The 22,754-nt window shown below is 41.6% G+C and overlaps 1 protein-coding gene across 1 annotated transcript in view; it reads left to right on the top strand.

Moving 5' to 3' along the window:
* OLAH (oleoyl-ACP hydrolase) overlaps window positions 1-22,754 on the top strand; it is a 43,350-nt gene that overhangs the window by 5,634 nt on the left and 14,962 nt on the right. The window contains exons 3-7 of the mRNA XM_003257673.3: window positions 510-640; window positions 12,480-12,618; window positions 15,195-15,294; window positions 16,374-16,543; window positions 22,538-22,620. Coding sequence (XP_003257721.1) covers window positions 510-640; window positions 12,480-12,618; window positions 15,195-15,294; window positions 16,374-16,543; window positions 22,538-22,620 — 623 coding nt within the window. The remainder of the gene's footprint in view (window positions 1-509; window positions 641-12,479; window positions 12,619-15,194; window positions 15,295-16,373; window positions 16,544-22,537; window positions 22,621-22,754) is intronic.

Raw genomic sequence — 22,754 nt, 5'->3', positions numbered from 1 at the left:
ATCATAGGTCCCAAGAAAAAAAAATTAGAAGCAAGATGTCACTCTGTCACCGAGGCTGGAATTCAGTGGTGCAGTCATAGCTCTCTGCACCCTCAAACTCCTAGGCTCCAGAGATCCTCCTGCCTCTGCCTCCCAAGTAGCTAGGATCATAGGTGTGTACTACTATGCCAAACTAACTTTTAAATTTTTTGTTGACATGAGGTCTCACTATGTTGTCCAGACTAGCTTCAAACTCCTGGTTGCAAGTGATCCTCCTCCTTGGCCTCCAAATTGCTAGGATTACAGGCATGAGCTACCATGCCCAGTCCTAAAAACCTATGTATTCAAATCGTCAACACAGACCGTAAAAATCTTTTTTGCCCTTTCTTATTGGAAAAATTTGCAATCACTTTATTTTTGAACATTTGTTTCTTATAATTAATAAATATTTCCATTAAAACACAGGTAATTCAGTATAGGGAACTTAATTGATATACATAATGTTAAATATATTTGAATTTTCTTCCTAGGAATGAAGACATTTTCAACTGCTTATACAAAAACCCTGAGGCAACTTTTAAGCTGATTTGCTTTCCCTGGGCAGGAGGTGGCTCCATTCATTTTGCCAGATGGGGCCAAGATACTCGTGATTTGCTGGAAGGTATGTTAATTTTTAACACCATTTAAGCAACTTATAAGGGCAGATGACATAAACGTATTACAATTTGAAGTTTTGTCAAGACTTCCCTTCCTGGTAGGTAATTAATAATAAACTTTCAAGATTACGCTTCAATAGGGTAACTTTTATATTTCTAAAGTAAGTTGTCTTTACTTTGTTTGTATCGTTAGAGCTAGAAGGACCTTTTAGGAGATGACGTTCTAATACTGCATTTGTCTTTGGTATAATTATTGATATGGTTGAACTGAATCTACTGTCTTGCAATTGTTTCCAATTTGTCCCATGATGTGTTCTATTTTCTGTTTTTCTGCTTTTCTTTTGAATTAATACAGAGTCTAAAAGACTGCTGTAAATCCAGGCGCAGTGGCTCACGCCTGTAATACCAGTACTTTGGGAGGCTGAGGCAGGAGGATTGCTTCAGGCCAGGAGTTCAAGACCAGTCTGGGCAACACAGTGAGACCCTGTCTCTCTAAAAATAATTATTTATTTATTTATTGTTTTTGAGCTGGAGTCTTGCTCTGTCACCCAGGCTGGAGTGCAGTGGTGCAATCTCGGCTCACTGCAACCTCCACCTCCTGGGTTAAAGTGACGCTCGTGCCTTAGCCTCCCAAGTAGCTGCACTTACAGGCATGTGCCACCATGCCCAGCTAATTTTTGCATTTTTAGTAGAGACAGGGTTTCACCATGTTGGCCAGGCTCGTCTCAAACTCCTGACCTCAGATGATCCACCCACCTTGGCCTCCCAAAGTGCTAGGATTTTTTTTTTTTTTTTCAGACGGAGTCTGGATCTGTTGCCCAGGCTGGAGTGCAGTGGCGCGGTGTCGGCTCACTGCAAGCTCCGCCTCCCAGGTTCACGCCATTTTCCTGCCTCAGCCTCCCGAATAGCTGGGACTACAGGCGCCTGCCACCGCGCCCGGCTAATTTTTTTGTATTTTTAGTAGAGACAGGGTTTCACTGTGTTAGCCAGGATGGTCTCGATCTCCTGACCTCGTGATCCGCCCGCCTCGGCCTCCCAAAGTGCTGGGATTACAGGCGTGAGCCACCACGCCCGACCGCAAAGTGCTAGGATTACATGTGTGAGCCCCTGCAGCCGGCCTCTATAATAATAATTTTTTAAAGTCAAAAATAAAAGTATTAGCTGTTCTGTATGTCTCTATTGCCTTATTAGCCATAGTGTTTTGTTTTCTTGTTTTTGTGCATGCTGTCAGATTTACAATAGGCACTTTTTTATTTAATGTTACGTGCAATTGTAAATCTGGCTGATTTCAAGACTGTTTATTCCTTTTTTTTTTTTTTTTTTTTTTTTTTGAGATAGAGTCTTGCTCTGTCTCCCAGGCTGGAGTGCAGTGGCATGATCTCGGCTCACTGCAACCTCTGCCTCCCAGGTTCAAGAGATTCTCCTGCCTCAGCCTCCCAAGTATCTGGGATTACAGGCACATGCCACCACGCCCAGCTAATTTTTGTATTTTTAGTAGAGACTAGGTTTCACAGTCTCTACTAAATTCACATTGTTAACAATCAGAATTCTTAACAATTCTGATTGGTTAAAGTATATAGCGTAAAAAGTTAACAAGTACGTAGGCATCTTAAGGTCTGGAGAGCCATGATTGATTTAAGCCCGTCTCTGTGCTTCATCTGATAGGGATTAGCCATCTGATCTCATGGCTCCAAGCCTTGCAGGTGAGAGTTCAGCTTTAATTCAGAGGCTTGTTTTTATTACACATCTGTCCAACCTGTGGACATCTTGGGCAATTTTTGAAGATTTTTCTTTCAGATTTTCCCTCTTCTGAGAGTATCCTTAGAGACACACCTATTATCTGTATGAAATCAATGAACTTACTGTATTTTTTTCTTCCTTCTCCTCTAAAAAAAGGTTGTATTATTTTTACTCTGAGCATATAACATCATCCCTAATTTTTTTTTTTTTTTTTAGTCTTAGAACCACAATAAAGTCTTCAAAACTCACCACCAGTCCTTTTGCCAAACTTTCCCTAATCATGTATTCTTTGGATGAAGTTTGTCTTCTAGTGCAAGGATGTGAGCTTTTTCTATAAAGGGCCCGATAGTAAATATTTGCACATTTGTGGGACATACAGTCCTTGTTGCAACTCTTCAGCTTTGCCATTGTCTCACAAAAGCAAGCACAGACAATGCCTACAAAATGAGCACGGCTGTGTCCCAGTAAAACTTTATTTACCAGAATATGTGGCTGCAGGCTGGGCATGGTGGCTCACGCCTGTAATCCTGGCACTTTGGGAGGCTGAGGCGGGCAGATTATTTGAGGTCAGGAGAAAAGGCTAGCTTGACCAACATGGTGAACCCTGTCTCTACTAAAAATACAGAAAATTAACTGAGCGTAGTAGTGCACACCTATAATCCCAGCTACTTGGGAGGCTGAGGCAGAAGAACCGCTTGAACCTGGGAGGCGGAGGTTGCTGCGAGCCGAGATCGTGCCACTGCACTCCAGCCTGGGCGACAGAGTGAGACTCCGCCTAAAAAAAATAAATAAATAAAAACAATGTGGCTGCTGGCTTTGACCCATGGGCTATAGTTGATTGCTGTTTTAGTAGATTCTTCAGGCAGACTCATGATTCCAATACATGCTAAGTTCCTCCATCTCTAAGACTGCTTTGATACTGGCAATACTTTCTTTCTTTTTTTAAAAAAATTTTTTTGTAGAGACAGAGTCTTGCTTTGTTGCCCAGGCTGGTCTCAAACTCCTAGCCTGAAGCAATCCCCCGATCTTGACCTCCCAAAGTGCTGGGATTACAGGTGTAAACTACAGTATCTGGCCAGGAGATAAATTACTGATGTGTATACTTCTTTGAGTTTCTTTAACAACTTGTTTTACTGTTTGTTGTCTTGCTTCAGATTTTGTTATCAAAGAGTCTGATATCATCCTGATTTGCTTCTTTTATAAATGACTTTGTAATTTGTTTGGAAGGCTCTTTTTCTTTTGGTGACAGAGTCTCATTCTGTCACCTAGGCCCCAGGCCGGAGTGCAGTGACATGATCTCGACTCACTGCAGCCTCTACCTCCTGGGTTCAAGTGATCCTCCTGCCTCAGCCTCCTGAGTAGTTGGGAATACAGGCATGCACCACCATGCCTGGCTAATTCTGTATTTTAGTAGAGACGGGGATTCACCATGTTGGCCAGGCTGGTCTCGAACTCCTGACCTCAAGTGATCCGCCTGCCTCGGCCTCCCAAAGTGCTGGGATTACAGGTGTGAGCCACTGTGTCCGGCCAGAAATCCTCAAATTCTAACATTTTAATGCAACTACTATGGGTCAAGTTTCTCAAGCATATGACAAGCTCTTTTAATATGTAGTTTTCTTTCTTATTTTATTTCAGGGAATGTTACAGTAGGTAGTTAGACATTAACAAGGCAGGAGAGGCCCCTCCATCCCCAGCCAGGAATGTCAAGTGACTATCAGGTGATGGTCAGGCAGTTGTTAAACCGTCTATCTAAAATAATAATTAGTCACCACCGGTTCCAGGGAAAGGCAGTCCCCCAATAGCTACAACACACTGAAAGCTGGCAATCAGCAGCTTCCTGATAGGATTTCAGAAACTGGTCAAGTGGATTCACACATGCGTACTAAGAGGCAAAATGGTGGTGTTTAACTGGTCCTTCTTCCAGAAAAACTAGTAAGGGAAAAACGCTTTAAGTGAGCATGCATACAACTCCAGTAAACACACTGGGCATGCAGCCCCTCCCAAGTTCTGGCAGGCCACTGTGCATGCAGAGAGCCCACCCCAAAGGAAGAATCAGGGTAGAAGGGATGCAATCCCCGGAAGCATACCAATGTATAAAACCCCAAGTCAAAGGTTAAGCCGGGCACTTAGTCTCTCAAGTCATCCACTTGGCCCTCTTCCAAGTGTACGTCACACTTCACTTCCTTTTTTGTTTCTGTTCTAAGCTTTTTTTTTTTTCTTGACACAGGGTCTTGCTCTGTTGCCCAGGCTGGAGCGTGGTGGTGCAATCACAGCTCACTGCAGCCTCAACCTCCCAGGCTCAAGCGATCCTCCCACCCCAGCCTTCCAAGTAGCTGGGAACACAAGCATAAGCTACCACGCTTGGCTAATTTCTTTTTTTGTATTTTTGTTGTTGTTGTTTTTGTAGAGATGGGCTTTTGCCATGTTGTCTAGGCTGGTATCGTACTCGCTCAAGGATTCACCCGCCTCAGCCTCCCAGAGTGCTGGGATTATAGGCGTGAGCCACAGTGCTCAATCTTCTTAAGCATTTTTTTTTTTTTTTTTTTTTTTTGAGATGGAGTCTCGCTCTGTCACCCAGGCTGAAGTGCAGTGGCGCAATCTCAGCTCACTGCAACCTCTGTCTCCTGGGTTCAAGCAATTCTCCTGCCTCAGCCTCCTGGGTAACTGGGACTTTGCAGGAGCCTGCCACCACGCCCAGTTAATTTTTGTATTTTTAGTAGAGACAGAATTTCACCATGTTGGCCAGGTTGGTCTCAAACTCCTGACCTCAAGTGATCCACCCGCCTTGGCCTCCCAAAGTTCTGGGATTACAGGCATGAGCCACCGCGCCTGGCCTTTTTAAGATTTTTAATAAACTTTCACTCCTGCTCTAAAACTTGCCTCAGTCTCTCAGTCTGCCTTATGCCCCTTGGTCAAATTCTTCCTTCTACTCTACTTCCTTCTACAAGAATTGAGGTTGTCGCAGAGCCATTACGATTCGCTGCTGCTAACAGGAAGTTTGCATGAATTAAATATTGATTATTTTCCAGTGTTTTATTTTGTTTAGTTTTCTTGAGGCTCTCCATCTGTTCCTGTGCTGGAAACTTTTCTGCCTTCTATGACTACCACTTTGTTTTGTAATGTTTTCCCTTCCATAACTACTACTTTGTTTTGTAATGTTTTCTTTTGCTTGTACTCCATATCTAATTCAATATAGCACTTTGCATCCACGGTGTCATGGGCAACTTTTAGTCATTTTTGAAATAATTTTTGTCTTTTTAATCCATTTCTGTCCGCTATTCTGTCAGCTTTGTGCAATTTTTTTGGTCTATTTCTATGAAGAATTTTACATTTCTGAGTTACAGTGTTCTTTTGTTTCCACTATTTCTGGTTTAATTTCATCCAAGTTGGAGTGTTGTGCTGTTTTTTTCTGCTCTGTGAGGTGTTTTTTGTTTTGTTTTGTTTATTATTGAGACAGAGTCTCACTCTGTCACCCAGGCTAGAGTGCAGTAGTGTGATCTTGGCTCACTGCAACCTCTGCCTCCAGGGTTCAAGTGATTCTCATGTCTCAGCCTCTCAAGTAGGTGGGATTACAGGCGCATGCCACCATGCCTGGCTAATTTTTATAATTTTTAGTAGAGATGGGGAAAGTGTTTTCATTGGCTGAAAAACTTTGATTTATACTTTCTATATTCTGTATGATAAATTTATCTTTGTTTATGACAAAGTGCGTTAGATTTTCCTGACGAGCAAGAATAGGTCATTCTACTGGAGCTAAGGTTGGTTGCTTACTAGTGAAGTGCAGTTTTAAAAACCACCTCGTTTGTGTGGGTGGGTGTTCTGTAATTCTGGGTCTTTGATATTTTCATGTTTCTGTAGGACTCTTTTCTATCTCCAGCCCCATCCTTCTTTATTTGTAGCTATCAGGATTCCCAACACCATACCTGTGTATTCCTCAAGCTTTCCAAGTCTCATCCTTTCTACATGCTGGTAGCCAATACTCTGAGATCAAGTCTCAAAGAAAATAATCCATTCATTGGAAGAAGAGAGGCCTAAAGGCCTTTTTAGAAATTATCAGAAATACTTTTATATGAGGTTTTTAATCAATAGCTGATGGTTCAATACAAACAATTAAAGGCCACTACTTTAAACGAGTTTTCAAATAGTCAATCTATAAAAATGTATACCATAAACTTAACCGTGTCCACTGCTCCCCTTATAGAATAAAACAGTACCAATATAACTGAAGTCTCCCTCTCCATTTATGGCCTCCTCAAACATTGACTTAAGCAAGATATAGTATAATCTCTCATATTTCTAACTTTATATACTTTTTTTTTTTGAGACAGAGTCTCACTCTGTCCCTCAGGCTGGAGTGCAGTGGCACAGTCTCTGCTCACTGCAATCTCCACCTCCTGGGTTCAAGAGATTCTCCTGCCTCAGCTTCCCAAGTATCTGGGATTATAGGCATGTACTACTATGCCCAGCTAATTTTTGTATTTTTAGTAGAGACAGGGTTTCACCATGTTGGCTAGGCTGGTCTCAAACTCCTGACCTTAGGTGATCCACCTGCTTCGGCTTCCCAAACTGCTGGGATTACAGACATTTCTCTGAAACTTGCTTTTCCCTCAATCTAGTTTTTAGTATTCCATTGTGTGACTATAACACAATTTATGTATCTATTCTGTTCTCAGGCATTAAGGTCATTTTCATTTTTTGCTATTAGTATAAACAGGGCCTCTATGAGCATCTTATACATGTCTTCTTACATACATGTACGAGAGAGTCTACATCTAGGAATGGAATTTCTGGGTGGTAGAGTATGAACATCTTCAACTACATGAAATATTGTCAAATTGTTCTCCAAAGGAATTATAATAATTTATACTACCAAGCAGTATAGGAAAATTCTTATTGCTCTATATTGTTGACAATACCATTGTAATTTTTTGCTCTGTGCATGAAATTATTCTAACTTTACACTGATTAACCCTTATTACAAGTAAGATTAGACATTTTTTTCACATTTTGATTGCTTGTCTTTTTCTCACTGACATGTAGAAATTCTTTCCTTTCTTTCTTTCCTTCCTTTCCTTCCTTCCTTTTTCTTTTCCTTTTGACAGGATCTTGCTCTGTTGCCCAGGCTGGAGTACAATAGCATGATCTTGGCTCATTGCAGCCTTAACTTTTCAGCCTCAAGCGATCCTCCCACCTCAGCCTCCTGAGTAGCTGGGACTACAGGCATACACCACTATGCTTGGCTAATTTTATTTTATTTTTTTGTAGAGACAGCATCTCACTATGTTGCCAAGGCTGGTCTCAAACTCCTGGGCTCAAGTGATCCTCCTGCTTCAGCCTGCCCACGTGCTGGCGTGAGCCACCATACGCATGAGCCACTGTGCCTGGCCAAAATTCTTTGTCTATTCCGGATTCTAATTTTTTTTTAGTAGGTTTTGTGTGTTGAAAATGTCTTCTAGTTTGTGCCACCTTTCTTTTTAATGTGGTGTCTTCTGACTCACAGAAGCTTTAAATTTTAATATAATCAAGCTTATTACTCTTCTTTTAAACTTTATGCTTTTTATGGCTTGCTTTAAAAGTAAGCCTAACCTAACCCTATACCCTAACCCCAAGTCACAGTTGTTTGCCTATTTTTCTTCTATCAATTCTAAAGTATTTTTGTCATATTTGAGCCAGCCTTTTGTATATAGTGTGAGCTAGATATCCAAGTTTACTTATACCACATGAATAGCCAGTTGGCCTGGCAACGCTTACTGAGTGGTCTATACATTCCCCCACTGGTTTTAAGTGTCAGTTGAATTGTAAATTGAGTTTTCACATGTATGTGGCTCTATTCTGGGCTATTTTTTTTTTTTTTTTTTTTTTGAGACGGAGTCTCGCTCTGGAGTGCAATGGCGCAATCTCAGCTCACTGCAGCCTCCGCCTCCTGGGTTCAAGCGATTCTCATGCCACAGCCTTCCGAGTAGCTGTGATAACAGGCATGAGCCACTATGCCTGGTTAATTTTCGTATTTTTAGTAGAAATGTGGTTTTGCCATGTTGGTCAGGCTGGACTCAAACTCCCGACTTCAGGTGGTCCACCTGCCTCGGCCTCCCAAAGTGCTGGAATTATGGGCATGAGCCACCGTGCCTGGCCCGGGTTCTCTATTCTGTCCCATTGGTGTACTTGCCTCATATGATACCAGAAACACAGCGTCTTCATTCCAGCAGCAGGGCAGTCTCAGGGTAATTGGGATGTTTCCTTGATGCCTTCATGGAAAAAATGAGTATCTGCAAGTCCATGTGTAGGTCTATTTCTGGATTCTCTTACTCCACTGATCTATATGTCTATGTTTACTCCAAAAGTATACTGTCTTGATTACTGTGGCCTTATAATAAGCCTTAGATATCCAGTAGCATAAGTTCTCCAACTTTGTTCTTCTTTCTGAATGTTGTTTTGGATATTTTAAGTCCTTTGTATTTCCACACAGCTTTTAAAATCAGCTTAACAATTTCCCGAGATTTCGTTTGGGGTTGCCGTGAAGTTATAGATCCATTTTGGGAAAATTGACATCATAACAGTATTGCGTCCTCTGATCCATGAGTGAGATCTATTTCTCCAGTTTAAAAAGTATTGCTTTGATTTAGCAATATTTTGTCATTTTTTGTTTCTGGCCTGCTTCAGCTTCTTGAGTAGCTGCGACTAGAGGAATGTGCCACCATGCTTGGTTAATTTTGTTTTTTTAAGTTTTTCGTACAGACGGGGTCTCCCTATGTTGCCTAGGCTGGTCTTGGACTCCTGAGCCAAAGCAATCCTCCCACCTTGGCCTCCCAAAGTGCTGGAATTATAGGCATGAGCCACCGCACTTAGCCTTCCAAAACACATCTTTAAATGATCACAGTCTACTTTCAAATTTTATTATACCAGTTCATTTTTAATGAAAGAACCTTATAAGAGTGTTATTCCATTCCTCTCTCTTGACCTTTGTGCTACTTTTGTAAAACACTTTCCTACTTATCAACTTTGTGTAGAGCAGTCAGCTGTCTTTTTTAGTGATTTTAAAGTGAAAAAAAATGTTTAGTAAGAACTTCTGAGTTTGTGGGGGGAAAACCAAAATGATAAAAAATAATCTTTTGTATATATTTACATGATTACCTTTGTTAAAGTAGATCCATATTTTCATCTGACATTATTTTTATTCTGTCTGAAGAAGTTCCTTTAATATTTATTTTAGTGCAAGTCTGCTGGCATTGAATTCTCGTGGGTTTTATGTGTCTAAAAAGTCTTTAACTTCCACTTTTGAAAGATATTGTCACAGGATATGTAATGCCAGGGTGACAGTTGTTCCCTCCCTTCCTACCCCCTAGTATTGTTCTCTGGCTTGCCCTATTTCTCCCCTTCCTTCCCTCCTTCCCTTCCCTCTGTCCTTCCTTTCCCTCCCTCCTTCCCTCCCTCCCTCTCTCCTTCCCTCCTTCCCTTCCTTCCCTCTCTCCTTCCCTCCCTTCCCTTCCTTCCCTCTCTCCTTCCCTTCCTTCCCTCCTTCCCTCCCTCCCTCTCCCCTTCCCTCCCTTTCCCCTTCCCTTCCCTCCCCTCCCCTCCATCTGTCCATCTATCCGTCCATCTCATCCTGTCTCCCAGCTTGAGTGCAGTGGCAATATCACTGCTCACTGTAGCCTCAACTTCCCAGGCTCAAGCAATCCTTCTGCCTCAGCCTCCCAAGTAGCTGGGACTACAGATGTGCACCGCCACACTCAGCTAATATTTTTAATTTTTTTTTTTATAGAGATAAGGTCTCACTTCATTGCCCAGGCTGTCTCAAACTCCTGGGCTCAAGCACCTTCAGCCTCGGCCTCCCAAAGTGCTGGGATTACAGGCATGAGCCACTGCACCTGGCAGGCTTGAACAATTTCTAATAAGAAATGTGCTGTCCTGGCCTGGGCACAGTGGTTCATGTCTGTAATCTTAGCACTTTGGGAGGCTGGGGTGGGCAGATCACTTGAGGTCAGGAGTTTGAGACCAGCCTGGCCAACATGGTGAAACCCTGTCTCTACTAAAAATACAAAAATTACCCGGGTGTGGTGGCATGTGCCTGTATTCCCAGCTACTTGGGAGGCTGAGGCAGGAGAATCACTTCAATCTGGAAGGCAGAGGTTGTAGTGAGCCAAGATGGCACCACTACAGTCCAGCCTGAGCAACAGTGCAAGACTCCTTCTCAAATAAATAAATAAATAAGAAATGTTTTGCCATTACCTTTTTATCTATGCCTCTCTTCTGTGGCTGCTTTTTAAGATCATCTTTTTATCAAGTGTTTTTAGCAATTTGATGGACAAGCCTTGGTGTGGTTTTCATTGTTTATTCTGTTTGTGTTTCCTTGAACTTCTTGGATCTACAACTTTGTAAGTTTCAAATTTTGACATATTCAGCCACTATTTTTCTTCAAATGTTTTTCTGTTTCCCTCTTCTCTTCTCTCCTTCTGGGACTCCAATTACACCTATGTTAGATTGATTTATAGTGTACCACAGTATACTCATCAGCTGTGCGTTTATTTTGTCATGTTCTTTCTATGCTTAATTTTCTTTTCTTTTCTTTTGAAGACAGAGTCTCACTCTGTCATCCAGGCTGGAGTGCAGTGGTATGATCTTGGCTCACTGCAACCTCTGCCTCCCAGGCTCAAGTGATTCTCCTGCCTCCACCTCCCAAGTAACTGGGACTACAGGTGCATGCCACCACGCCCAGCCAATTTTTGTATTTTTAGTGGAGATGGAGTTTCACCCTGTTGGCCAGGTTGGTCTTGAACTCCTGACTTCAAGTGATCTGCCCACCTCAGCCTGCCAAAGTGCTGGGATTACAGGTGTGAGCCACTATGCCTGGCCAACATGCTTAATTGTGGATAGTTTCTTTTTCTATGTTTAAGTTCACTGATCTTTTCTTCTTGGTGTCTAGTCTGCTGTTAATCCCGTCTGGTGTTTTTAAAAATTTTTTTTCAGATATTTTACACCTCTACAAGTTCCATTTGGGTCTTTTAAAAATCTTTAGTTTCTGTTCTTATCATGTTCATGTTTTCATTTACATTATTGAGCACATTTGTATTTAATAACTGTTTAAGTTCTTTGTCTGCTGACTCCGTCTTTTGTTATTTCTTGTCTGTTTCGTATGTTTGATGCTCTCCCTGGAGTTGTTGTGGGTCATACCTTCCAGCTTTTTGGCATGTCTGGTGAGTTTTGATTAGATGTTAGACATTGTGAGCTTTACATTGTTGGGTCCTGGATTTTGTTGTATTCCTGTACAGTGTGTTAGACTTTGCTCTAGCAAGCAAGCCAGTAAGTTATTTGGGATCAGCTTGATGTTTGATTCTGGAGATGCTTAGATTGTGTATTTATTCATTAGGAGATGACTTGTCATTGTTTCTGTTAGGCATCCTGAAGGCTACTAGCCCAGGATCACTTTGAGTTATTTTTCCAGCTTCACTTTCTATAAATTTGAAGTTTATTTATGTTACTTGCACTCCAGTCTACCAAGGTAACATAAATAAACTTCAAATTTGCATAAATACAAGGCTTTGTTTAAAAAAAATCTAAGGGCAGACTTTTTCCCCCATCCAGAGCCAAGGCAAAATCATAAAGTTCTTCTTTTCTCCTTTGCCATTTGGAAAATAAATACTTTATTTGTAGTCTACTTTTTCACAAAGGGTCTAGAATTTAGGGTTTCTTGGCTTTGTGTAAAGGACTCAGTTCTAACTCTCAAATTTAATGCATTCCAGTGCCTTATCTCCTGACCCTCTAGGTCACCCTTGAAACCTGATGTTTTATTTTCCTGATATAGGTAATGGTTGTTGGGGTAAGCATTTCATCAGCAAATGATCATCAATGGAATTTTCAGTTCCTTTGTTTGTTTTCTTTTTCTTCTAGGTGTTCCCTTTATCTTATTGTGAGCAGATTCTTAGTCTGCTATATTTTATTCTCTTGCTTTTATTATCAGCAAATTCTAAAAGTTTTACCTTACTGGACTTAACTGTTATCATTCATTTCTTTGAAATTTTTTCCATCAGGTAAATATGAGCCCTTTTATAACATCACAATATCTCATTCACTGTCTGTGCATGTTCACTTGTGTTTCTCCATCTCCAGTGCACTCCTTAAGGCTTCCTGGAAGAGAAAGCCGAGTTGAAGAACCTTTTGCTAATGACATCTCCCAGTTAGTTGATGAAGTTGTTTGTGCTCTGCAGCCAGTCATCCAGGATAAACCATTTGCATTTTTTGGCCACAGGTATTTGATATCTGTTTTAAAAGACTTTGGGGGAGTTTCTTCTATCTGAAGTTTGTGGTTAATGTTATTCTTTGTGTTTTGTAAGATGCATACCTTCGTATTGGTTAGATAGCATGTTAGGTAATTATGGCCATCACAACTTTTACAGTTCACCAGTTTGTACGGTAAGTATACCTGTTTTTTTTCCTTTTAGGCAAATAAAGTCAACACTTGTAAAACCAAGACTTTAACAGCAGCTTATATTCTATTTATTTTTGAAATAAGAAATTATGCAAAGAGTATATGTTTCTTAAGCTACGTTGTATAATTTTGAGGTTAAGTCAGAGATCCTGGGGTTCTGGCTATCTCTTACCTGTTGTATGACCTTGGGAAAATTTCTTAGGCTTCTGAGTTAGTTCCTTTTTCTATAAGGGTACAATAACAATAGTTCCCACTTGTGAGGCTTAAATGAATAGTGATCCTAAATAAATTGGTATATAGTAAGGACTCAATAAATTTTGGCTATTATATCATATAAGATTTACAAATATAGTCAAGCAGAAATTGAAAAATAAAAAGTACCCTTCATCCTACTACCCAGATAACAATGCTTTAAAATTCTGATGTGGTTCCTTAGTATTTTTACACAATGGGGTCTGGTTTTATAAATTTACTTGATCTTTTTCACTGAAAAGCAATGTACACTCACAGGATGTGAAAGATATATATTGCTATATTTATATTATAGTAATATTAAATTAAATATAATATTAAATATATTTATATTATTGCTATAAATATCTTTCACATCCTGTAAGTATACATTGCTTCATGATTTGTTTGATTAACCTCCTTTTGTGGATATGAGTTATTTCTATCTTTTTCTGTTATAAACAATAGTCCAGTGAACATTCTTTTTTTTTTTTTGAGACAGTCTCACTCTGTCACCCAGGCTGGAGTGCAGTGGCACAATCTCAGCTCATTGCAACCTACACCTCATGGGTTCAAGCAATCCTCTCACCTTAGCCTCTTGAATAGCTGGGATTACAGGCACATACCACCATACCTGGCTAATTTTTGTATTTTTAATGGAGTTGGGGTTTCACCATGTTGGCCAGACTGGTCTCAAACTGCTGACCTCGAGTGATGCACTTGCCTTGGCCTGCTAAAGTGCTGGGATTACAGGCGGGAGCTACGGCACCCAGCCCAGTGAACATTCTTATAGAAAATTTAGTATAAATCTCCTATCAGTTTTTTAGGATAAATTCTCAGAATTTATGTTAAATAATATGCACATTGTTAAAGTTCTTTTCGAGACAGGGTCTTGCTCTGTCACCCAGGCTGCAGGGCAGTGGTGCAATCACAGCTCACTGCAACCTCTGTCTCCCAGGCTCAAGTGATTCTTCCACCTCAGCCTCCCAAGTAGCTGACTACAGGAGCTTGCCACCACACACTGCTAATTTCTTGTCACTGATGTTTTATAGAGACGGGGTTTCGCCATGTTGCCTAGGCTGGTCTCCAACTCCTGGGCCCAAGTGATCCACCCACCTCCGCCTCTCAAAATGTTGGGATTACAGATACGAGGCACTGCATCCAGCCTGTAAAACTTGTTGCTATATATTTCCAAATTACCTGCACTTTACACTCCATGCGCAATGAACATGGTGCTCAGTTTCCCTTTCTTTCAGAAAATATATTCATATGCAATTTACAAATAAGCAACCTCTGGCAGTTCTGTCAACCAAATGTATTTACATAATATCAATAGCAGTTCACAAACATTTTCGATCCCAGTACCCCTTTATACTTTTAAGATGCATTGAGGAACTCAAAGAGCTTTTGTTTATATGTGATATATCTGGCGATATTTATCATACTGGAAGGAAAAACTAAGAAATTTTAAAGACGTTTATTAACTTATCTAAAAATAACATTAACAAACCTATTATACGTTGACATAAATAATATATGTTAATGAAAAGGACTATATTTTCCAAAAAAATGTGAGAAGGTGAGAAGTGTGGCATCATTTGATACTTTTGCAAATCTGCTTAATGTCTGACATAATAGAAGGCAGATGGATTCTCATTTCTGTCTCTGCATTCAAATTGTTGCTATATCACATGTCATATAGCTTCTGGAAAACTCCACTGTGTATTCATTAGAGTAAAAAAGGCAAATAACATTTTAGTATTTATCCTGAAAATAGCTTTGACCTCATGGACCATCCATTAGGATCTCAAAAATTTCCAGGGGTACCTAAACCGTATTTTGAGAACTGCAGATATATACTGGCAGAGGCAGATATATACTGTCAGTAATACACACCTTTAAGGAAGAAAAGGAAATTTAAATTAATTTGAAGACACTGTGCAAATCAGTGCTAAATCTTAGAGTGAATTATCTAGGCTGTCTTTGAAAGAGTTTTTATGCTGCTATAAATCACTGGAAAGATAGACTTCTTAATCAACTCACGGTTTCCTTTCGTCTATTACGTGATCATTGTTGTGTTTATGATACTGTTCCTTTTGACTTTCGGTGGATCATCATGAGTTTTGCTTAACAGTTCTTGTCATGTTTTTCTTTCCTGAATTTAGTATGGGATCCCACATTGCTTTTAGGACTGCACTACACCTAAAAGAAAACAATAAACCAGAACCGTTGCATTTATTTTTGTCAAGTGCAACTCCTATACATGTAAGTAATTTAGCTTTTTCCTAGGAAGGGCAGTGGAGAGCAGGGAAATGGGGATAAAAATAAGCCATTATTTCTCTATCTGGTGAATTCTGGTCCAGTATGATGATGATGGTGGGGATACTAATAGGTTGGTGCAAAAGCAATTGAGGTTTTTGCCACTACTTTCTTTTTCTGAGATGGAGTCTCATTCTGCTGCCCAGGCTAGAGTGCAGTGGCGCAATCTTGTCTCACTGCAACCTCTACTTACTGGGTTCAAGAGATTCTCCTGTCTCAGCCTCCTGAGTAGCTGGGACTACAGGCGTGTGCCACCACAGCTGGCTAATTTTGTATTTTTAGTAGAGACGGGGTTTCATCATGTTGGCCAGGCTGGTCTTGAACTCCTGACCTCAGGTGATCCACCCACCTCAGCCTCCCAAAGTGCTGGGATTACAGGTGTGAGCCAGCACACCCAGCCTGCCATTACTTTCAATGGCAAAAACCACAACTGATTTTGCACCAACCTAATACTTGCTGTTGAAAAGTCCCTTAAATCTCTTTCAATATCATTCTCTGTTTCCCTGAAATGCACTTCAGCTGTTTCCTACTGGTACTATTCCTGGCATCTCTGAGCTAATGCTCACCACAGTGCTTTTTCCTTCATTCTGGGTCAGCTAGGAACTTAACCAACTTTGAGCAAAGTAACTGGATCAGAACCAGGAATGACTCCTTGAAATGTTAAAAGGGGACAGTGATGTCAAGTTCTTAGAACTACCATGGCTTTTTAAACCTGGTGCTGTTGCTCCTGCTGCTCTTCCTCCTACCTCTTTGGTCTTTCCCACTTCATCTGGAGAAAGATCCTGCCTGTCCCAGGATTCTAAATCTACAATGCCATTTTGGTGGCATTATGATGCTGCAGTTATTACGGATGAGCCTTCTTCTCCCTGCTTTCAAAACGACATAGTTCTTTCCTGAAGCCTGTAGATAAAGCAGTCTACTTCCCAGCTTTCGTTTAATGACTTTTCCCTTAGATCAAGTTTTCAGTTTATGAGCCAAGTGTGTCATGTGAAATATCAGGCCTGTGTTGTTGTTCATGTTTCAAGTCAAAGGCCTGGACTCGCATTCCCAAAGATGATGAATTGTCAGAAGAACAAATTAGTCATTACCTTATGGAATTTGGAGGCACCCCCAAGCATTTGGTTGAAGACAAGGAATTTGTGAAACAATGTAGTACCATCATAAGGGCAGATCTGAACATTGTTAGTAGTTGCATGTAAGTAACAGAAACAAGATTTTTTCTTTGTTTTGGTACAATTATTTGTAGAAAAACATAGATTGGCAGTGCTCTGAGGTTGCTTATGTGGGAAGACAAATTTCTAAGAGTTTGGTTTCATTTCCTTTGGGGCCACCTATGGTATGTATACTGGTTTAGAATGGAGCCTAGGCACAGAAATTGTATCTATTAGAAGATGTCTAGCATGGCCAGGCACAGTGACTCATGCCTGTAATTCCAGCACTTTGGGAGACCAAGGCCAGTGGATCAATTAAGGCCAGGAGTTCGAGACAAGGCTGGCCAACATGGCAAAACCCCATCTCTACCAAAAATACAAAAATTAGCTGGACGTGGTGGTGCACGCCTGTAATCCCAGCTACTTGGGAGGCTGAGGCAGGAGAATCACTTGAAGCCAAGAGGCGGAGGTTGCAGTGAGCTAACATCATACCACTGCCCTCCAACCTGGCCAACAGAGTGAGACTCCATCTCAAAAAACAAAAAAAAAAGTCTAGCATGTATTTTTCTTTAAAAAATATATGATTAGACATGCATATTTTATCACATAATAACATAGTAAATATTTGTTGAATAAATTAATGCCAAAGCATTTTCATCTTCTTAGAAGAGTCAGCAGAAATAGATTGTTACTTATTGTAAGTGTGGAGGCAAACCAGGGTGGAGAAATTTGCTAGGTTTGCCTTTTTGTACATTTTGTTCCAGAACGCATTAAGTTCTATGAATATCTCTCCATTCCCTTGTCTTGTGGGATGTCTGTATAGACACTTGATTCTTCTGATAGAACTGAAGTCCTGATACTCTGTAAATCCTTCCCCAATAATCTTTCCTATTTTTATTTTATTTTATATATTTATTTATTTTTGAGATGGAGTCTCACTTTGTTGCCCAGGCTGGAGTGCAGTGGTGTGATCTTGGCTCACTGCAACCTCCGTCTCCCAGGTTCAAGCAATTCTCCTGCCTCAGCCTCCCGAGTACCTGGGATTACAGGCACCTGCCACCACACCCAGCTACTTTTGCATTTTTAGTAGAGATGGGTTTTCACCTTGTTGGCCAGGCTGGTCTCAAACTCCTGACCTGAGGTGATCCACCCACCTCAGCCTCCCAAAGTGTTGGGATTATAGGTGTGAGCCACTGCGCTCGGCAAGGAATAAGTTTTTGAGATCTACTATGCAGCATGGTGACTACATATGTATATTTCAAAATTGCTAAGAAAGTAGATTTTCCATGTGCACATCATTTTAAAAAGTTAAGTATATGAAGTGATGGATATATTAATTCGCTTGACTTAATCATTCCATAATGTGTACTTATATCAAAATATCACATTGGACCTCACCAATTTATACAATTGTTAGAGAATTTAAAACAAAATTGAAAAAAACTGAGAAGTAATCCAAATCACTACGGACATTCAGTGCAATCATGGATGCAAAAGCTGGCTTTTAATAATTAAGCCTTGCACAATAGTGAAACATGCCATCTTTAGAGTCCACTTAGCAGACTGAAACCCTGTGTCTTACTGCGAGACTGTGAGCAAGTTTCTTTAACAGTTTGTGTCTCATCTCATCAAAGAAGGGATAAGAATAGCAACTCTTCAAGGTGTTGTGTGAGAATTAACTGCTTGGTACAGGAGAGGGCCTGGCACACAACAAACCATGAGCTATTTTTAAAAAACAAAACACAACCAAGAAACTCACAACCAATGAGTTTTTTCACTCCAAAGAAACCTCCAAAACACCAGAAATAACACATTAACATAAATCGTTCACGGGGATATTCTACTCATAGAATGTAGAAAATGTTGACATTCTCACCCTTTCCCCAGTGAGCCAAATTGCAGTAGTTACTCACAAATTTCAATGTCCTCTCTCCAAATTTCAAAAACTCTTCCAAATCCTGCCCTCCTGCACCTTCTACTTTTCAATCTGATCTCTCTCACGTCCTCGTTATCTCCCTGCTTTTTCCAATATAAATGAAATCAGGCCTACAGAGATTTTTCCAGTTCTCTTTCCCCATCACTACCACTAAAGCTCAGAGCTACTGGCCAAAATGGAAATTGTCAGCCGAGAAGTGCCAGAAGCTGTGACTACTTCAGCTCATATAAGCTGTCTTCCTCTCTTGCTTGGGACTATTGTTATTGTTCCTCCTCTGGGATCCTGATGCCACATACACTAGGGTGTTTCATAATTAATATCATCCCAAATCTTTTGCAAGTTCTGTTTTGTCTCTTTTTTTAAAGTTTCCTTTGCGTTTCAGTGTGAATAATTTCCTCTGTCTTCAAGGCCGCTGACTTTCTTCAGCTGTATCAAGTCTACTGATGAGCCTGTCAAAGGACTTCTTCATTTCTGTTATTTCTAGAAATTCCATTTGACTCCCTTCTGGTTTTTACCTTTCTAATGAAATTCCCCATGTGTTCATGAATGTTACCCACCTTTGCCACTAAATCTGTTGATAAATTAATCCTATATATTTTAAAGTCCCTGTTTGAGAGTTCCAACATCTGGGTCTTATCTGTGTCTGATTCTTTTGACTGCTTTGCCTCTTAACAATGGGTTATTTCTTGCTTTCTTGTGTGTCTGATAATTATTATTACTATTATTATTTGAGATGGAGTTTTGCTCTTATTGCCCAGGCTCGAGTGCAATGGCGCGATCTCAGCTCACTGCAACCTCCGTCTCCTGGGTTCAAGCAATTCTCCTGCCTCAGCCTCCTGAGTAGCTGGGATTACAGGCACGTGCCCCCATACCCGGCTAATTTTTTGTATTTTTAGTAGAGATGGGGTTTCATCATGTTGGCCAGCCTGGTCTCGAACTCCTGATCTCAGATGATCCACCCCACCTCAGCCTCCCAAAGTGCTGGGATTACAGGCATGAGCCACCGTGCCCAGTGATAATTTTATAAAATCAAAAGCCAGTTATCATGCATAAAAACAGTAGAGACTGAAGGTAATGTTTTACACCTGAATTTGAACACGTCTCTCCTTTTTGACAGGCCGTTAGTGTGGGGAGTTGAATTAGTCTAGACTGGGCTTGAGCTGGGTAGGGTTTTATTGTTGCTGTGATCACCTTCAGTGCACCACCAGCTCTCAAATCCTCTGGTATAATTACTCTGTGTCTGGTGTGGGTTGCAGTTGTTGCAGACTTTTTCTTAGCGGTCCTGCCCTACCCTTGCTGTTCAATGTTCCCTGTGACTCATAGAACAGCCTCTCTTCCTCCTGTTGCCCTCTCCAGTGTAGACAGCTGTTGCTTGTTATTCAATGTATGTTAGCCTGTGGGTAACACAGGGAGTTCCTGGACATCCTAGATAGTCTGAAGCATGAATTCTAGGTAGCGCCCCCGTGCCTGGGCTCTGTGAGTGGGGCCTTCTCAGCATGCCTGCTCCTTCTCTCTTGCAAACACACTTTTGCCTTCTATCTGTGGTTGCCTTGGTGGAAGATTCCTGCCCCTTCCTACAAGCAGCAGAACTCTGCTTGGTTTTGGTGCAGAATCGTTTCTTATCCCTTCCTCAGGGGTAGAGGGCTTATGCTTTTATCCTCCCTGCAGCAGCCACAGGGCTTCACCTGCACCCTGGTGGTGAGACGGTTTCATGTCCCCTCTTCCAGCAGCTTAAGGCTTCTGCTTAAAATGAGAGCAGACCTAGTCAGGTGGCAGTCTAGTGCCAGTCCAATTGCCACAGCTAACTAACTGCCCCGTGGAGGTGTCTCTCTAGCCTCTTGCCTCACTCCTAATTTTTCTCGTCAACCTCTAGTGAAGGCCCACGGAAAAGAGGCTGCATGGCTGGGCACGGTGGCTCATGCCTGGAATCCCAGCACTTTCAGAGGCTGAGGCGGGCGGATCACTTGAGGTCAGAAGTTTGAGACCAGCCTGGCCAACATGGTGAAACCCCGTCTCTACTAAAAATACAAAATTAGCTGGATGTGGTGGCAGACACCGGTAATCCCAGCTACTCAACAGGCTGAGGCAGGAGAATTGCTTGAACCCAGGAGACAGAGGTTGCAATGAGCTGAGATCATGCCATTGCACTCAAGCCCGGGCAATAGAGCGAGACTCCATCTAAAAAAACAAAAAAAGACAAAAGAGGCTGTGAGTGAATGTGAACTCCATCTAACACACCGTTCTCACTGTGTCTCCAACACTTTAAAATTTCGGCTGATTTGAGTCTTATTGCATGTACAGCAGATACCTCTTCTGCCTGGACGTTGCGCCACCTGACCTTGGCTACTGGCCCCATCTCTCTGTAGTGGGAGCCTGTCCTCCTTGGAATTTGATTTCTAACTTGCCTTGCAAACACAGCTCTCTGTTGAGTTCACAACAAGTCATGATGCTGTAGTTTCTCTGTTTTGTTTTTTTTTCTCATTGTTAGGATGGAGTGTGGGGTGCTGCTGCTTTTTTACCTTCTAGGCAGGAGCAAATCCTTGCTGGGATTACCACAAGACACAGTCACTTGGGCCTATCACATACACTTGGTCCCCTCCGATCCATTATCCACACTCTATCCAGAGAATAGAAGTACAGTTTGATCATGGTGTACCTTGTTTGATTTTTTGGTGACTTCCTTTCACTCTTAGGACAACCAAATTCCTTTATGTGGCCTAGACTTATATGTGCATACCTCTTATACCTTAATTTGTCCCAATACTCCACTTTGTTCTCTGAACAATAGCCTTTTTTGTTGTTGTTTTGTTTTGTTTTTTGAGATGGAGTTTCGCTCTTGTTGCCCAGGCTGGAGTGCAGTGGTGTGATCTTGGCTCACCGCAACCTCCGCCTTCTGGGTTCAAGGGATTCTCCTGCCTCTGCCTCCCAAGTAGCTCATTACAGGCATGCACCACCATGTCCAGCTAGTTTTGTATTTTTAGTAGAGACAGGGTTTCCCATGTTGGTCAGGCTGGTCTTGAACTCCCGACCTCAGGTGATCCACCCACCCCAGCCTCCCAAAGCGCTGGGGTTACAGGCGTGAGCCACCACGCCTGAATTTTTTTTTTTTGAGACAGGATCTTACTTTGTTGCTCAGGCTGGAGTGCAATGGTGCAATCACAGCTCACTGCAGGCTTGACCTCCTGGGCTCAAGTGATCCTCTCACCTCAGCCTCCTGAGTAGCTGGAACTACAAGTACATGACACCACACCTGGCTAATTTTTTTATGTAGTAGAAATGGGGTCTTGCTATGTTGCCTAGGCTGGTCTCAAACTCCTGGCCTTAAGCGATCCTCCCGCCTTGGCCTCCCAAAGTGCTGGTATTACAGCATGAGCCATCACACCTGACCTAGCCATTAATTTGTTGTCTTTCTCTTCCCTCTCTCCCTGCTGGCTCTATGCCCTTTGACTGGTTCTTCTCTATTCATTCAGGCTTCAGATCCTCTCCCCTTTCCCAGGAGACTTGCCTTGACCCTGTCCCCACCTCCTCCCTCCTGCCAACAGTTCTCTGTCCCCCTGGACTTGATAGCACCTTCCATCTCTCTCTAGTTGAATCATTGTTTCCGAAATGTCTCTCTTCTAGCCAGTCTCTCAGCTGCAAGAGGGCAGGGACTGTGTTTGTTTCTCCACGTGCCCCTAGTGTCTAGTGCAGCACTCAGCCTCTGCCTCAATAAACACGTTTGCTGCTGTTGTGAGGTTCTGTGCAGAGCAACCCTCTGCTTGGCCAAGGAGAGCTAAGAGTTACTAAAGAGGTCTTCATTTCTGATGACAGTTTAAAGGACTGGTTCCACCAGCCTTACCTTGAGTTGAACTGTGTGCCCCAGTGCCATCCTGCTGCCACTTGTCACATCCTAGAAGTTAGATAATTGGAAATTAGTCTCCACACTGAGTCTCAGGCAGGCTTTGACAGGTAGAAGTGCCATTGGTGAAAAATGTTTTACACTGCTAGAAGTAGCCAAAGAAAAGAAGTGAACCCACCCCAAGTTTCATTGACATTAGGAACAGGAAAAGATTCTGGGATGTTGATTTCGAACAATTACTAACCAGCTCTTTTATGTTTACAGCTCTACTGTACCATCTAAGGCTGTTCTTTCTTGTGACTTAACATGTTTTGTTGGATCTGAAGACATAGCAAAGGACATGGAAGGTGAAATTATTTTTAGTCTCGAGTATTGTATTGAAATATATGTTTGATGGCTTTAAAATTTTTTTTTTCTTTTGAGACGGAGTCTTGCCCTGTCACCCAGGCTGGAGTGCAATGGCACGATCTCAGCTCATTGC

Source organism: Nomascus leucogenys, chromosome 9 (genome assembly GCF_006542625.1).
Source record: "Nomascus leucogenys isolate Asia chromosome 9, Asia_NLE_v1, whole genome shotgun sequence".
NCBI lineage: Eukaryota > Metazoa > Chordata > Mammalia > Primates > Hylobatidae > Nomascus > Nomascus leucogenys.
This window is presented reverse-complemented; position numbering and strand designations above follow the sequence as displayed.